Here is an 18,504-nt window from a genome sequence, read left to right as displayed (position 1 = left end):
GGTTTGTTCCCTGCCACCGCATGTTCCCTGAGCACTGCCCAGTCGAGCTGGATATATCCTGCTACCCCGGTGCCCAGACAGCTCAGGCCCTCACACTGAACTGCTGGCTCAGCTGGCTGAACATCACCTGATTGGGTCTCCGCAGACTCACTTAGCCCCCCCCCCACATTCCCTCTCCGCTGCTCCCCACCCCACCCCACCCCACCCCCACAAAAGTAATTTAACACCAGGGATAGAGCTAAGTGATTTAAAAAAAAAAAGTCCTTGGTGGGGGGAGGCGCACTGGGACCTTTGGTGGTAGAGAATGGGCACTGGTGGAGGGATGGGTGCTGAGCATTGTATGACTGAAACATAACCACGAAAGTTTTTAAGTGTAATTGCACCTCATGGGGATCCATTACAAAAAATAAAAAGTAAAAAATAAAAATATAAATAAAAAGTCTTGCTTTTCATGGGTGAAGTTCTGGGTTCAGTCCTCAGCAATACACGCGCACACACATTAGACTCAGACTTTTTTTTTTTTTTAATTTCCAAGAGTAACCCAGACTGCTTGCCAGCATAAGGATAAGGATTGACACACAATGCAATGAATTAAAAGTGAGAGGGAGGACATAAACCCAAGCAGTTAATTTATGAGCAGTTAATTTTATTTGTGAATGCTAAGACAGTTCAGTGAGACAGAATAGCTTTCCAGTGGGCAGTTGTGGGGCAGCTGGATACTCACATGCAGAAGGATGGAATTGGCCCCTGTGAAACTGTTGCTGAGGATGTGGCTCAGCAGTAGGGCAAACTCCTTACACATCGCAGGCCCTGGGGTCCTTCCTAGCACTGCTGAAGCTGTCTTGTGCAGTCACTGGGTGGCACTGGTTGCAGTCTGATACCTAGCACCTCATTAAGGATGGCATACGGGGCAACGTAGGAATGGGTCAGAGGTCCAAATCTAAGAATTTGACTGGACCAGGGAGATGGTCCGAAGGACTGTCACTCATTCTTTACATGCCAGAACCTTGGGTTTGATTGGTTCTGGGCACTTGGTGGTGCCTGAGTCTCCCCTGAGGACTGCTGGGTGTAGTATCCCATTCTTAGGATTCAGTGATGAAAAGACAACCTAATTAAAAATGGGCACGAGGTTAAGCAGATAGGTCAAGTGGAAGAGCTGAGTTTGTTCTCTGGCACCATGTGCCCTTCCCCTATTGCTCTGCCCCTGGGCCCTAGCACCAGACTGCCAGGCCAGCAACACTGGGCCGAGTGAGCATTGCCGGGAGTTGCCCTGGGCCCCGAAGCACTGCTGGAGATAACCCCCATAAAAATACATAGGGGCAAGGGATTTCAGTCGATATTCTTGATCGATAAATAGCCAGTGAGCACCTAAATAGATGCTCAGCATCATTAGTCACTAGGGAATTGGAAAGCAAAATACCAGTGAGTTACCTCTTCACAGTCATTCAACAGTTGGACTGGAACTGATTGTCTCAGCTGTTCTTTGTGCTGTAGGCAGTTGTGACCAGTGGGTAGGTCGGTAGATATCATGGTTCACCTTTACTCAGCAGAAACAATTTGATCGGACATTACATTAGATATCATTCTCCTAGTGACTAGAAGGAGGTATGACAGATTCTTTGTAATTTTAATATAAACTTTAGGAAATACATAATTCAAGTGTCTTTTCTTTTGGTAGGAGGGCATCTGCTATGAGTTTCTTAGTCACTCATGAGCTTTCTCTGACTTGTCTGAATGCATGTTGACTGTTAATACGGTAACCTCAGTACTCTGATTAAATGCCATTGTCTGCTGTATACTCTTTGACCTTTTTTTTTTAACTAAAGAACTCAGTAACTTTTGAGGAGTAAAAGTTTGTTTGAGTTTAATGATTAATTCCCATGTTAGGTCCTGTGAAGGAAGGGTATTCCAGAGTGGCTGAAAGCAGTGTCTCAAGTCAGATTCCCTCCTTCCAGCATTTGGGAGCTGTATGAATCTCTGGACTCTTGTTTCCCCACCGAGGTTTAATTTTTTTTTTTAATCTATAAAACAGAGAAAATAGCAGTGCATTCCACAGGAGTTGTTGTGAAGATTAAATTGTCTAATCCATTTAAAGATCACAGTGGCATATACTAAGTATATAATTAGTTTTTTAAAAATTTTGACTTTCAGAGAGGTGATAATCTCATTGTTGTCACTTTTTTTTTTTTAAACTTTAAGCATCATGATTTACAGAGTTCACAATACAGTTGTTTCAGGTATTCAGTGTTCCAATACCAGCCTCGCCACCAGAGTCCCCTTAACCTCCACCACTGTCCCCAGTTTCCCTCCCATCTCCCAAACCTCTTCCCTTAGCAGCACTGATTAATTTAATTTATATTGCTTATTACAACATATATCTGGTAATGTTGTTACTAAAGTCATGACCTGAGGATTTACTGAGTTGATAGGTCTGAGTACAATTAGTTTTAGCTATCATAACCTGGTTTTTCTATGAAAAGTCATCTCATTTGCTTAGCATTTAAAGATCATAACCTCACCTTCCTAAAGATTCTGTTGTATCGTGTAAATTGAGCTATTTAAGTAAAAAAGCTACATTTTTGAGCAACTTTGCTAAGGTTTTATTGACATACAACAAGTAGTACCTATTACAACATTGGTAAGTTTATTGCACGTTTTATGGATAAGAATCCATAAAATCCAAAAATCCATAATCTATAAATCCATAAAATCCTCTAGAAAGGCAACTCAGCTCTTGCTTTGTACTTGTGAAGCCCTTGGTTCCATTCTGAGTATTATCACCAAAAAATAGTGCTTGGTCATACATGTTCATTTCCCTGTTGATAATAACTTTTATTATTTGACTGCTTCCTGGTTTTTGTTACAAATAGAAAGTGCTAACTTTTTTTTCTTCTGGTTCTTTTTTTTTTTTTATTGAGGTAACATCGGTGTATAGAGTGTAGGTGCCTGTATGTCTTAGGCTTATGGTGCTAACCGCACCGTATCTGCCCCCAAATATCCCTCCATTCTTGGCCATTGAACCCGTTCAACCCTCTTTCTGGGCTCAGTTCTCTGGTTAGAGTTAGGTTTGTGTTCATTGGACATTGTCTCTTCCCTTGTTTTGTTTTTTTACTTACCATATTTGTATGAGATCGTCCATCTTATGCTGTGGTGGCTGCTACATGTTTATTAGGAAGCCTGTTTGAATACTGCTGTCTATTCTGACAATGCCGGGCCGCAGCAATGAGCTTGCACTGTGCGCCCAGCAGCTCAGTCCCCGGGGCCCATCATGATACTCGACAGCAGTGCTTCCCAGAGTGCAGCTGCCAGCTGGGGGCCCCTGAAATTGGGGGTGCTTTTTGTGCGTTCACTTTAAGAAGGTGTATTTTGCAGAAGAGTGCTGACTGACTTTTTTTCTTTCTGGAAAGTGGATGTAGGGTAAATTAGTTTGGAAACCTTTGCTCAACAGGCCATTTTACTTTCAGTGTAGTCGTCAATAAATTACATGACATAACCAGTACTTTATTTAAAAATTAGCTTTGTGTTAGGTGATTTTTCACAACCAGAGGTTATTTGGAGCATTCTGAGCCTGTTTATGGGAGACTAGGCCAACGTATAATGTTTGGCAGGTAAGGCATATTCACATTATTTTTTACTTAGCATTTTTTCAGCTTACATGATTGCATCAGGATGTAACCCCATTGTAAGTAGTGTAAGATCTGTAAAGATACTGTAATCATTCATGAATGTTTTTTTGTGTCAGACAGACACTTTGGTAGGAGGCGGGGGTTGGGTCACGCACCTGGTGTTGTTCAGGGGTTACTCCTGGCTCTACACTCAGGAATTACTCTGGTGGTGCTCAGGGGACCATATGGGATGCTGGGGATCTAATCCCTGTCAGCTGCATGCAAGGCAGGTGCCCTACCTGCTGTACTATCACTCTGGCACATATACTTTTTTCTTTCTCTCCACTAAAAATCTAGTTGTAGAATGATTGGATCAGGTAGTGGTTATATATTGAAGAAACTACCAAACTGTCTTCCAAAACTCTCAGTGCCATTGTACATTCCCATCAGCAGTGTTGTGAGAGGTTTTTTGCTTTGTTTTGGGGCCACACCTGGTGATGCTCAGGGTTACTCCTGGCTATGTACTCAGGAATTAACTCCTGGCGTACACGGGGATCATATGGAATGCGTGTAAGGCAAATACCCTACCCTCTGTGCTGGTGCTCTAGCCCCAGCAGTGTGAGATTCTATTCCATGTTCTTGACAACTTTGAATAATCAAAGCTGTTTTACGAATGATTTATCTTTCACACCATTTTGTATGTTTCTGTAAACACATATTACAGAATAATTACTTAGAAAAGTTATAAAAATTTCAGATGACTACAGATTTATAACTTATTTGTAAAAAATATTTAGAGGTGTACTGAAATCTTTTATTGAGAAGATAAAAGGCAGTCTGCTATAAAATATTGGAAAATTGGAAGCAATATAGTTTTTTAAGAAGCTAATTTTAAGATATTTGACATATTTTATATTTATGTGTTTTCTTTTGGTAGAGTTTTCCGGAGAAGGATCTTCTGCATTGTCCGTCTAAGGATGCAATTGAAGCTCATTTTATGTCTTGTGTGAAAGAAGCTGATGCTCTAAAACATAAAAGTCAAGTAATCAATGAAATGCAGAAAAAAGATCACAAGCAACTCTGGATGGGATTACAAAATGGCAAGTATAACAGTATTTCATTTCTTCCTGTTGTGAGGATGGCATGGGATTGGACCTTGCCAGTGGTGAAGGAACTGTTCCTAGCAGTGTCCCGGGGACCAGGCCAGCGTCAGCTGCGTGCAGCATAAGAACCTTGACTCCAGCATTATCTCGCTAACCTGCAATGTTAATTTCTACAAAGCTGATGTAAAGTATGAAAGAAATCATCTTGTGAGTAATTGATTTAGAATATGTAGTTTTTGTTAAACTATCAGTTAGACAACTCAGGACATATGTGATTTCAGTAGTACAAGGGACACCCTTGTTACGAATAGGAATACTTTATATAAGATTTTCTCATTATCTAAGATATGATCCAAGTCATGAATTTGCTTATTAGTTTTGAAGTAAGCTCTTTAGTGTCATCTCTGGCATTTCTTAACTTGATTATAAGTTTTGATAAGATAGACCTTCAAATTGCCGTGCATACAAATTCTTATTAAGTGATTAAAATGTGATATTTTAAGAGACTTGTGTGTAGAAAGTTAAATTGAAGGGGAAAAGACAGAAATCTTCCAAAGAGAGAAGGGATCTGAAAATAATTTACTTTCAGATTCAAAATAAATATACAAATGCACATTGAAGTAGATGCTCTTAAAATGTTCTGAGAGTGGTGAGTCTGCTGTAAAATGCTTAGGGACTCAGCAAATGGTTCCAAACAGGGTTAAAATGTTTCACTTGAGGTATTAGAGAATAATGGCCAGAAATAGTGAAAGAAAGGCCTAGCTTATTAGTTCTGTAGGACAAATTACTCGAACTTTCAGTTTCTCAATCATTAAAACAAGAGAATATCTCATGTTCTGTTACAGTGTCTTCAGTGACTTTAATGGAAGCTAATACAGTTAATGTAAAAACATTTTAAAAGAAGGAAAGCTGTCTTGTTAAAAGAATTACTGCAAAGTAATTCTGGAACAGGGTAGGCAAACTATGGTCATGGCTAATAAATACAGATTGATTAGAGAGGCCTGGGAGACAGTTTAGTGGTTGAGAACGTTTGCCTTGCAAACGGATGTGAGATGAGAGGCTCAGTCCCTGGTGCTACCACGTGTGCTGGGTGCCACTGCCTGTGACCCCCCCCTGTGCTGCAGGCAGTTTCTGACTCTACCGAAACCAGCTGTGTGAGCACCACAGGAAAGAGCCACACTGTGGGTGGCTAAAACATGTATGAGCATCATGCCCAGGAAGTGTTAAGTGCTGGCAAACACTTGTAACTACCATGTGCTTTAGACCACTAAGTGTGCGACTCTTCGACAGGACTGCATCTGAATGCACAAGCACCACACCTGGGTGTGAGTATTGCTCCTACTCACAACCGCTACAGGGAAAGGATGGGGGAAATAAACACTTTTTCTTTTTTTTTTTTTTTGGGGGGGGGGTGCTTTTTGGGTCACACCTGACGATGCACAGGGGTTACTCCTGGCTCATGCACTCAGGAATTCCTCCTGGCAGTGCTTGGCGGACCATATGGGATGCTGAGGATCGAATCTGGGTTGGCTGCGTGCAAGGCAAATTCCCTACCCGCTGTGCTATTGCTCCAGTCTCTGTCCCACTTTTTTTTTTTTTAAAAAAATGATTTATTAGAATCCAGCCATGTCTATTCATTTATAATTACCTCTGGTTGCATTCATACTGTGACAACTGTGTTAAATACTGGGACAGAGACCGTGCCACCCGCAGAGGGAAATACTTCCTGTCTCTGAAGCCATGTGTCAGTCCATAGGAGACACCAAGCCAACAGCTCAGAGTCTCCCTTGACCTACAGAATGAATCCAACAGTACAAGTTTGAACTTAGTGTAATTTAACATATCAGACTTCGTTGGGTGCTAAGTCTGGAAGTACTACCTCCATTGATTTTTTTTTGGGGGGTGAGGGGGCGTAAAGTTCCATTTTGTCTTATCTCACTTTCCTTCTTTGACATGACTTTTTAGGTTATCCTCATTACAGTAATTTTATTTAATTTAGTTTTTGGACTACCCCTGGCCATGCTTGGGGGACCAGGCATTACTTGGGGTTTAAATACCCAGTTCTCAATTGTTTGTTTTTTTAAATAGTATATAACTCCAATCCTCTCAGTCTTCTTCGTAGTTTTGTGCATCTTCTTAATTGCAATACTGGCTGAGGGATGCACCTTATGTGGTGCTCACACACTCCTAGGTGCAGTGTGGTGGGGAAATTGTGGGGAGGTGTCAGGACTGTACTCGGTACCTGTGGCTGTGCTGGGGAGTAGACTCAAGACCTTATGCTTTTGCAAGACCATAGACTTGATTTAACCATCAAGCCATCTTCTGGCCCCCACTTACATGCTGATGCTCATTTCTGTTGACTTTATGATGTCTTTCTCCTTTTATTTTTTAGCCAAAAAATATTTTTTGAATCCTCAGCTTGTACCACACACTGCGCTGGGAACTGGTGCTCATCTGGCAGTGCTGGAACACACATGGACCCTATTTGCATGAGTTTATAGCCCAGTGGAAGCAGAGTATTTGTTTTCATGTCCTCGTGGCTCTCTGTGTTTTTGCTCTAATTTTGTCACTCTGGTTTAGTTAATAGTTTATGTATTCTGCTAGAATATATATTTTCCCTGACTAGATTGTATCATGCATTTTTATATCCTTTGCACCTGGAATAGTCTTAGGATATTGACTGAAATGATTATTTTGTTTTTCTTTACTACTATGAGGAAATAATATGAATAGCGTATTCTATATAGTTTAATATTGCTATAAATAGAGAAAGTACTTACTTGATTTTATTCGTGGAAAACATGTTTATGTTTAAGAATTCTCTACCTTAGGTTCTACTTGAGAAGTTAAAGATATTTCAGCTTTGACTAATACAATTCTGAATCCGTCAAAATTGAGACGTAGCAGGTGGCATTTTTTTTTTATCCAGAGCTGCACCTGTAGAGCACAGCAAGTAAATAACGATTTAAACATTTTTTGAATACTTTCAAATGCTAATTTTAATTTTTCAGATCTCTATGAAAGAGAAATAAGAAAAGCTTTTGAAACCAAGAAAACTCATTTAAGGCATACTGTGCCTTTCAATGTTTTTTATGGGTTTTCATTTTCTTTACAAAAGTTTTTAACCTCCCATGAAAAGAAATTAATGACCACAAGAAAAGAAAGTAGCAGTTTTATTAATTAGAGGCAGTTGTTGCTATAAGTACAGGCTGTTTTCTATTAAATGTCATGTTCTTTTTTAAATACCACTAATTTTATGTTTTCAGTGAAGCTATTTTTCTTATAAGTTACAGCTTTAAGGGAATTTCTAAATATTGTTTTAGCACAATTTATTGACTTTGTTTTTAGCTTAAATATACTAAAAATGGATGATGTTAAATCAGTCTAATATCTTTGAATATAATATAAATTTTGATTGTTAAATTTGTTGAAAATTTATATTATCTCTAGTGTGGTTGATCTTATTTAAAGAAATTCTTATGGTAGTGTACCATTTTAACCTCAGAATTGCCTTTTATGTAGAAAGAGTAGTAAGCTATAGGTGATTTTTATTATGAGTCATGATATTGTAAAAATTCCTTTGAGGGCCGGAGTGATTGTATGGTTGATTGTTCATTTGCTACGGCCAGCCTAGGTTCGATCCCCGACTTCCCAAATGGTTCCCTGAGCACAGCCAGGAATAATTCCTGAGTGCAGAGCCAGGAGTAACCCCTGAGCATTGCTAGGTGTGGCTCCCAAAATAAACCAAAAAAAAGTTATTTTGGTAGATGACATAAAAGATAAATGCAGTGATTCTAGCTCTTTGGAAGCTATAGAAATAGATGAATTTTAATTGCCTTTTTTTTTATCAGTTACATATGATAGGACAAGCATTGATTTGATAATTCGTTGTTTTGGGTGAAGCATTGAATCTGATCTTTACTTTGCTAAATCTCTTATTGTTTGCCTTGGTAGATCACTTTTCTCTCTATGCCGGAGTTTCCTTTTAAATATAAAGATGATGACACCACACAGAGGAAAATTCATTGACTACAAAATGTCCATATATTCTGATGCAAAATATGCTTACTTGATTCCAGAAAGGTTTCTTGGAAGAATAATTATAGTTACTAATTTCTTTCCATTTTCCTCTTCCTCCATCATTTAACCAGGACTTAGTAGGAGGTAATAGCTTTCCAACAATACTTGTGTCATATATGGCACTTAAACAGATTTTTGAAGTCAATTTAGTGTATGAAGATTTAATTCTGTGATTCTTTTTTTAAATGGTGTCAGATACTGTTGTGGGAGTAGAAATATAAAAGGTAATTTCCTAAGTAGAACTGCCAATAGGAAACATAAGTAAACTTGTGGATCTCTTCTTTTAGTGAAATTTTGAAATCTTCCTATTTTTAGCAAAATTTATTTTTCTTTTTTTAATGTAAGGGTCACATCTAGCCGTGCTTGGGGCCCTGGAGCTTCTCTGTGCACCAGCCAGCATTGGTCAGGCCAGTGGTGCCCTGGCTCTCAGGACCATACCCAGTAATGTGGGGGCTAGACGAGTGCCATACCCATTGGAGCTTGGCACTCGTCGGGACTATATGTAGCGGTGCTGAGGGGGGTCAAGAATTAATCAGTTTTCGAAAGCAATATTTATTGTACACAGAGAATTATACCCAGGGATTTGGTACTAGGGGCTAGCCTGTGTTAAGTGCACAGAGACAGACTGCTGGGGTGGCAGTATAGAGAGGCATGGTCACTTTCCTAAGAGGCTTATTCTAACATGTGTGATTAGGTGGTGCACTCTAAGTAGAGCCTTTAAATAGTTACTGTGCTTATAACTTGAGTTGCAGAGGAAGGAGTAAGAGAGAACAGGGACAGGGCTTCTAGTAAAAGTGTTCGGGCATAAGGCATGCTTTGGATTATTCTCCAAAGCAGAAAAGAGCTTGGTAACTTCTCGGAGCTCAGAGGAGTACGTGTTGACTGGAGCATGGTGATAGTATTGAAATTAGACATAGAACTTTATTCAGAACTTTATAGGTCATTTAACTGATAGTGAACTTCAGTCTCTGGCTCTGTGGTGTCTTCCGGGACTTGCTGCTGTGTCTCTGGCTTTTGATCTCTTTCGAGATTTGTTTATGAGTTTCTGAAGCAACGCCAGTAATAGAGTTTACAGAGTGGTGCTGGAGTTGGTTCGTGGGGGTGACTGCCAGTACTTCCATGTGTATTGGGAATGTGTACTGGATATAAAGCAGTGGTCAAAACAGGTTGACATTCTTACTCTTACATTTCAAATTATAGTGGGAAAATACAGTATAAATAAATAAAAGTAATAAACAAAACATATATTATATGTCATGCGATACGTGCTCTAAAGGGAAAAATTAAATAAGGAAAGTTGAGAAAGATTTCTGTAGGACTGGGCATTGCTCTTTAAAAAGGAAAGTCTATGCCAATAAAGAAAGAAACTTGAAGCAAAATACGCACTTATCTGGGGCTAACCTTTTCCTTGGTAGAGGGAACAACAAGGGCAAACACTGTGAAGTAGGAATTTGCTAGTACTTTTGAAGACCATGAAAAGCTACAAAAATTTTGGTTTTGGCTATTGATTTTACAGTCTTCTCACTGAATGCAATAAAGTACTGGAGCTGTTTATATTAAGTTAGGGAAGGCCTCTATAAGATGATAGTTAACATAAAATCGTAAGGATGAGAGGGAACTGTTCACACTGGGCAGTTGCATACTTCAAGGAGATAAAGCAAAGCCAGAATTTGGATGCTTTAAAGGATTAGAAGAAGGCCAGTATCTTCTGGTTAGAGTAGCAGAGGAGAAAGAGTGACCCAAAATGACGTGTTGGAGAGACGGGGAAGAACTAGATGCTGTGTGTATGGTAGGCTTCTGTTGGCAGAGGAGCGTATTTAGGTTTTGTGTGCTGTAGAAAGCCGTTGGGAGGTTTTTAGCAGGATATTGAGATACATAATGCAAATGAAAGCATTCTGGCCATTAAATGAGATAGGAGTGCAAGTGGAAAGGCTGTAGTGGTAGACATACATGTAAGATGGTAGTACCTTTTACATTGACGATGATAGAGATGGAGAAAAATTAATATGGTGTTTCAGAGGTAGAATTGAAGGAATCAGATAATTTATCATATAAAAAGTAAGGATGGAGGGCAGCACAGAATTGCTCCCGGGTTCTGATGTGGACAGACAAATGGTAGAGGTGTTTTATTTTGAGATATGAAATAACTAGATATAGAGTAAACTTGGGATGGGAAACAAAAGCCAAATTGAGGAGAGCTTTGAGGCCAAAAGTTTGATAATTGTCTCTGAGGCAGTCATGTCAGGCAAACATCTCTGAATGCAGCAGCTATGTGTACCTGGGTCGAGAATTCAACATGAGGAACGACTTGACACCAGAATTTCGCAGGAGGAAGAGAGCAGCGTGGAACGCCTTCAAGAGCGTCAAAGAAGTGGTTAAGAGGATGAAGAACCTCCGGCTCCGGGCACATCTTTTCAATTCCACACTTCTTCCTGCACTAACATATGCCTCGGAGACCTGGGCCCTACGCAAACAGGATGAGAACGCTATTCGGGTCTCCCAAAGAGCAATCAAAAGAGCTATGCTTGGATTATCATGTCTCACTCAAGTGAGAGAAGGAATCCAGAGTTCCGACCTCCGTCGAAGGTCAAGAATCAGGGACACTGTTTCATTTGCCAAGGCATCAAAAATCAAATGGGCCGGACCTATAATGCGATTCAGAGATGACCTCTGGTCTAGAGCTGTTACCGACTGGATTCCAAAAGACCACATGGCTGCCCACCAACGAGATGGTCAGACTTCTTCGTCAAAACCCTGAATGAACGATTTGAGGCTCTTCCTGTTCCTGGAGCGAGCAGGTATCATTGGGCTACACTAGCACGAGACAGGGACAAATGGAAACATTACGGGCGCCCGCTCAAGCAAATCAAGGATCAACGGGATGACAAGTGACAAGTGATACAAGTGAGGCAATCATGTGGAGATGTATTGAGTTAGTTGTTTATAGTTAAAAATTGTAAGGATATGTCAAACAAAAAATAGACTTAGAGATTTGAATTGAATGAGATAGGTTCTAATTTCATGCTCACTTACTTTCACAATAAGTGCCGTCCTTATTATTTTGTCTTTAAAGATGCAGTAGTTAAAATTCACAATGATAGATGGCAGTGAACTAATGCAACGGTCCCATATAATCCTCATGTTTATTGATTTTGAGAGGTGGGGGCACACCTGGTGATGTTCAGGGATTACTCCCGCTCTGTTTTCAGGAACTACTTCTGGCAGTGTGTGAGGGACCTTAAGGGATACTGGGGATTGAACTCAGGTTGACTGTGTGCCAGGCCAGTTAGTCCTCTACACACAATACTATCACTCTGACCCTTGATAATTGTTGAATCTTCATAGCCATTATTGTATGTTCTTACTGCACACAGCTAAACATTTCCAAGACTGTTTTTGCCTACAGTACAATAAGGTAAATTCAAAGTAAATTTGGTAGTAATTTGGATTACAACTTCTTACAGTACTTTCGGTAGATTTGGCAGCAAACACCATGATTAAGACTTGGCAAAAACATTTAGACAGTTATTTCATAACATACTATAAATTATACTAACACATTTATTGAATGCTTCCATTACCAGCAAATGGGCATATATCGCAAAGTTTATTGATAGTAGCATTTTTTTTAAATATAAGTTTTATGTTCATTATAACACATTTAAAATTTTTATAGCTTTCTTTTGCCTGGGAACACACCTGGTGATGCTTAGGACTCATTTTTGGCTCTTTGCTCAGAGATCACTCCTTGTAGGACTTGAAGGGACCATATAGAGTAATGGGCATTGAACCTGGGTGAGCCATATGCAAGCACCCAGCCTGCTGTGCTATCTCTTCAGCCCTAAAATTTATACCTTCTAGTATGTTGTCATTGTTTTTATAACTTCAAGAAGGCTCAAGAACCTTTTCCTTGTGAATGTTGACACTTATACACATTTTTTAATAAATAATATTCACTCTTAGAATCATGACCTATCATTACTATTTGAGTTTATATTGTGATTCTTTTCTTCTTTAAAAGTCATACGTGCATATTTTTTGCACATATAGATTAACCTATTTTTTTTTTTAATGAAAATGAAGGATTTTGTTAGTTCTAAGAGATCAGAAAAATCCCCAAAGGTACTTTCCTAATATTTTATTTAGTCCATTAGCTCATCTATTTTCCTTAGAGCAATATTTTCTCAAAGTTTGGACACTGGATGAGAAGCATCAGCATTACCTAGGAACTGACTAGAAATGCACCTTGACCAACTGAATCAGAAACTTGGGGACAGACCCAGCAATCTGTAACTCAACAAGATCTCTGGTTGATTATTGTGTGCTAAAATTTCTAAATTTAGTTCTGGTGTTCACATATTCTCTGGTTGTTGAACTCACCAATGTGTGCAAGTTCTGGAACTAAAATGTGCAATCCCCATAAGCTCTGTGAGTAAAGCACCATGCCCAGGTTCTGTACACTAGAAATCTGTGCACTCAGTTGTGGCACCAGGAGTTCCTGTGTAGCCACCAGTACTGCACTCAGCTCATGTGGACGGTACTGGGAGTTAAACTCTTTGTCTCATGCTGGCAGAATGGGCGGCAGTGGTCACGGTGCCATCCACAGGGCCACCCTATGGGGTTTGGAAAGGCGGAATTCTGGGAAGGCAGTGTTACTGATAAAATGATTTCTCTAGTCCTACTGTATCAGCCAAGTTTTTCCCTGTAGCATCACTTTGGTACTGTTTAATAATACTTTGCCATACAACTTCTAACATGCTTTTTACTTAACATTGATGTTGGTGGTATGTACTGCTGGTGCCTCATGCTTGAATGTGATTTAAATTTGCTATATGAGTAGATGAGGGCTGGGTTCGGGGATACAAATCACCAGCAGTATTAGTACATGACCAATCAGACAAAACTATTAGAAAATGTGATAATTTTGTTCATGTTTTTTGGCTTCCTCACTACATACTAAATGATGAAAGAACTGGTTGTATAATCGTTTCATTTTTCTTGCTTTTAAGTTTCAATTGTGCCTAATACTTAGCTAGATAGGTAAGTACATACATCGGGACCTCCAAAATAAGAACTTGTGCTTGCTTCAGCATGCTCCTTATTTTGTTGCCTAGACTTAATCTAAAGATTCTTAATCATTTGAAAATTGGGAACTTCTTGGTTTATTTTTTGGGAGCCACATTGGGCAATGCTCAGAGCTTTCTCCTGGCTCTGTGTGTGCGTAGGGACCACTCCTGGCAGTGTGTAGGGGACCATATGCATTGCTGGAGATCAATTCGGGGTCAGACAAGTGCAAAGTAAGTGCCTTAAAGCCTTTACTCCAGCCCCGAGAACTTTTTTATAAAAGATTATTTTTCATGTAACTAACCAGCCACAAGTTAGTTAGATTTGCAGTAAAACAGAATTCACCTGGAACTATATTAGTTTTACTAAATTATTATGTCCAGACCTGAATACTTTTATATGCGTTGTCTGAGTGATTTTAAAGTGCTCTTACTTTTCATTACATCTGGAGGTGGTTTGCTTTGTCTATATATTAGAATCATCTGGAGCTTCCAAAATGGACCATGGCAGTGAGTCTAAAATATTTGGTCTGGAGTACGTCTCTGGCATTGTTATTAATATTTAATTCCTCTTTTTTTCTTTAAGGGATTTTAAAATTGTGTTTGTTTTTTAAATGACCCAAGTAAGCAACTCAGCAACTCAAGCTTGGAAATGGTGCTATGTATTCAGTCTCTTGGATGACCTTTGTTGCATCCCCACCCTTTAAACTTTTTGTTATTTGTCAGTGGGTGACTGATGATAGTAGAGTTTTTTCATTTTTATGTTGTGAGCAGAAACATAAGGAATTTATATTAAATATAGGATATTCTTATTCCTAATAAATATTGCAAAGACACGGTGACTAAAATGGAGTATCTTTATAATAAAACATTAAGGGTTTTTTGTTTGGTTTTTTGGTCTTTTGTTTTACAGTTTTGGAGTATCCTCTGGAATTGTGAACTTGTTTACTGATTAAATTTGTGTTTTGGCCCTCTGAATTTAGAAAAGTGATAAAGTATAATTTAGCTTGAGAGAAAAAAATTCCAATTTATAGTAGTTTTGAAAGATAATAAAGTTGGGTTATTGGTTATTAGGCTCCAGGTGACTTACAGAGAAGTATACTTAGTCTTTCTGCCACAGCTGTGCAAATCTCTTTTTGGCAAAGAAACTACTTTAAAGGTTGTCTTAGATTAAGTGAAGACTTAGATGTAATTGAAATCATTTTTCCTTTTTTTACTTTTAACATGAGCACATAGAATAAATTGGGTTTTTTACATTGTGAAATTACTGGATTTTGAATCCCTTTTAAGTTATTACTGGACCAATTTCAAAATAAAATTTGAAATGAACTTTTCTTAATTGTTTGGAATACAATAATTAAATTCTCTCTACTTAAAAATAAACCCAATTACTGGGATTGGCTCTTGGAATACATTAAAGATGTTGTAACTTGCAGTTATGGTTTATTGTTTTGTGATGTTGAAATTGAAATTTGTAGCCTGCTTCTTTCGATCTCAATAAAATTAGTTTTAAAGTTTTCAACAATATTTTTTAACCATTTGTAAACTAACTATAATTGCTTTTTAGTTACTGTTATCACTGGCTCTGTTTATAGATTTTACCCACCATGCTTGTCCCCTCTTCCTTAATATTTTAAGATATATTGGGAGAGAGGGGCAGGAGAGTGGGAAGGAACTGTTATTTGATTTTAAATATCTTAGAACTCAGACTAGCCTGTCAAGAATGGAGGGCTTCTCAGAAATTGACCTAGATGTTCTTGGGCCACCATTCCTACCCTACTACTATTTCAAGATAAGGAAGTGGAAAGTAATACTGTTGAAATTGGTGGGAGGTAAAGGGCAACTAAATTGTTCCCATGGGCGTGAGATGATAAGGCCTTGGACAGTAGTCGAAAGGACTGGAGGAAGGGGGTAGGTAGAGGAAATTGGTGTTGTAAAGAGTTGCTGCTGAACTACATTATGTCTTATCTCACCTAGACTTCTCACTCATTTGCATAGCTCCAGGGGGCAGCATTGGCTCAGAGTTTGACTTGAGTGCTGCAGACTCCCTGGCCCTGGGCCACACCGAATGCTTTAGCCATCTCCTGATGGTGGGGTTTGGCAGAACTATGTTCCCATACTGGTTTTGACACTTGACTTACCTGGTAGCTGAAGGGAGGTGTTCACTGAACCTGCAGTAACCCGAGACCAGTGCTAGTGTTTGCACTAGGTATTGTTACATTTTGCAGCTAATAGTTCATAAATCCTTTCAGTAGCTATGAGTGTGTAAAGTAATAACTTCATTTCACAGATGAGGAAAATCAGAACACAAAATTTCCTGCTTAAACTCACCCAGCCATTAACTGGCAAAACTAGGAAGCAAACCCAGGCAAGTAAGGTTTTAGAGTGTCCAATTTTCCCACTACGCTGTGTGCCACGTTTAGGGTCACTTCCTTTGTTACTCTTCCCCATTTGCTTAAATTTGTCATTCATTTAGTTTCTCAGTCATTTCCTTAACATCATTAAACATGTACTTGTCAGGACCATTCTAGAACTGAAGACAAAGGCCTTCTTTCATGGAGCTTATATTTTAGTTGGGAGAAGAGATAAGTAATTAAGCAAGTAGGATAAGTGTCGTACAGTAAGTTCTTAATTACATAGGTTCATGGAAGCCACTTTATGAGAAATTGTGTATTTAAAAACCAATTATACAATAGGCTGATATGAACAGGAGTTATTTAAGTTCCTGTGCATATTTCTGGTGACAGAAAAGCCACCAAAGTTCTAAACATGACCCACAATACTTCTGTTAAACAATTACTTGTATTCATTCTTTCACTCATCCAACTTCCAACTGCGACAGTTGAGAGTCACAGGTGACTAGAAGCTCTCCCAGCAGCTAAGAGTGTACAACAGGAACCAGTCACAGACAAGAAACCTTTCAAGTTGAAAGGTGAATTCACACTCACCTGTACTCACTCAGACGGGGACAGTTCCTCCCACGTTAGGATGTGGGAGGGAGGAATTGTAGCTACCTGCAAGAAGGAATGAAGCCCATGCTGAAGATGGTCCCTAGCAATGGCCAGGCAGCTATTTAAAAGTGTTTAAAATGAAATGGCATCCTTTTCAAGACCTGATATATAGGTCAAATAAGACCTGCTATATATTCAAATAAGGATAGGTGTTTGGGGGCCAGGGGGATGAATGAGGAGACGGTTGCTTACCAGGAATTACAAGCAATCTCTCCAAGAGGAGTTAGGTGATGCTTGTGTTGAGGCTTGAGTGGTGTGAGACAAGTAACTGAGAAGATCAGAAAAGTGGGGATTCCAGGCATCTTAGATTGTGATGTGGGGATCAGTCTGGTGTTTTCTAAGGCAGAAAAGAAAAGTGGCATGGTTTGGAGTCAAGTAAGCACATTGGTCGGCAGTGAGATCTCAGAAGAATTCAGGAGCTGCTGCATTCCAAGAGGGATGAAAGGAGGTGCTGGGTGAGGGGGCTGGAAGGAGGTGCCTTCCAGGAAAGGTATTTCAGTACATTGTGGTTGCTTGTGTGCATGCAGCCCTGCTACCATGCTCCACTCACGGGCTAGAAGGAGGTGCAGCCCCCCCCCCTCCCTAATGAGTTTGATATCTAATTTCACAATAAGCCATACTGTTAACAGTGCTTTATGAGTCATTATTCCTTACAGTCCATTAGAAAACTAGACTGGAGAGAGAGCTCAGCCGGCTGGAGCACATTCTCGGCGTGTGGGAGGCCCAGATTCCACCCCTGGCTCTGACTAGTCCCCTGAGCACTGCTGGTCACAACTCCTGGCCACACACCCAGGAATAATCGCCAGCTCCGTTGGGCATCAAAACAAAGGAAAGAAAAATGTTAGGAAATTTTTTTTATTAATGATATAATTTGATTCATGTTCAAGAAAGAGCATTCTGGATATGTAGGAGGGATACTAATTTGGGGACAGACTAGGGGACTACTACAATGTAATTTTGATTATTGTCCTTTGATGCCAGTTTTCTAAACTGCAGCACTTTTTTTTTTTTTAAGGACAAAGGGATGAATGTCTTCTTTCTGTTTATTCTGAGATAGTCATAGCCTTGGTCAAAATTGTCCTTGGATCTAGGTTTTATTGTTCCTCTGATTCACTCGAACAACAGACTCCCCAGGGTACCGGCCTACTGCCAAGATCAGTGTTTATGTGCAGGATTAAGGATTAAGCTTCTCCAGGATTGGCACTCTCCTTAGCTTTAATGCAGAAGCCAACCCTCTGATCTTGCCTCACTTCTCTCTTTACGATGAATTTTTCAGAGACCTTGAGGTTTTTTCAAGACTGTTTTGCTTTGGTTAGGGCCTTCTTGTCAGATACATCTCAGTAACTCTAAAACCTCAGACAGTTAGAGTCATAGAAACATGTGGGTGCAGTTCTGTTGAGCAGACCCGAGCCCCCCCTGATGCCACATAGCGGATGCTTCCTGCCTTAGTGTAGCCTAACAGTCATGTTGAACATGTGAGTCTTTTAATTTGACTCAGCTCAGAAGACAAGTGAGTTTGAAGATAGGTCGCTCTCTTTGCACACCTGCATTTGGCACTCAGTAATTTCTGTTTCCTTTTTTCCTCCTATTTCACTTTGTAACATATGAAGAAATGAATTCGAACAGACCTGTGCTTGGATGT

General features: G+C 39.6%; 1 protein-coding gene across 1 annotated transcript in view; it reads left to right on the top strand.

The window, feature by feature from the left end:
- ATG5 (autophagy related 5) overlaps positions 1 to 18,504 on the top strand; it is a 121,850-nt gene that overhangs the window by 42,238 nt on the left and 61,108 nt on the right. Inside the window, exon 5 of the mRNA XM_055135148.1 lies at positions 4,543 to 4,705. Within this exon, the coding sequence (XP_054991123.1) occupies positions 4,543 to 4,705 (163 nt within the window). The remainder of the gene's footprint in view (positions 1 to 4,542; positions 4,706 to 18,504) is intronic.

The sequence above is a fragment of the Sorex araneus genome, chromosome 4 (genome assembly GCF_027595985.1).
Source record: "Sorex araneus isolate mSorAra2 chromosome 4, mSorAra2.pri, whole genome shotgun sequence".
NCBI classification, from domain to species: domain Eukaryota; kingdom Metazoa; phylum Chordata; class Mammalia; order Eulipotyphla; family Soricidae; genus Sorex; species Sorex araneus.
The sequence above is the reverse complement of the archived record's forward strand: the minus strand, read 5'-3'. Positions and strand labels throughout refer to the sequence as shown.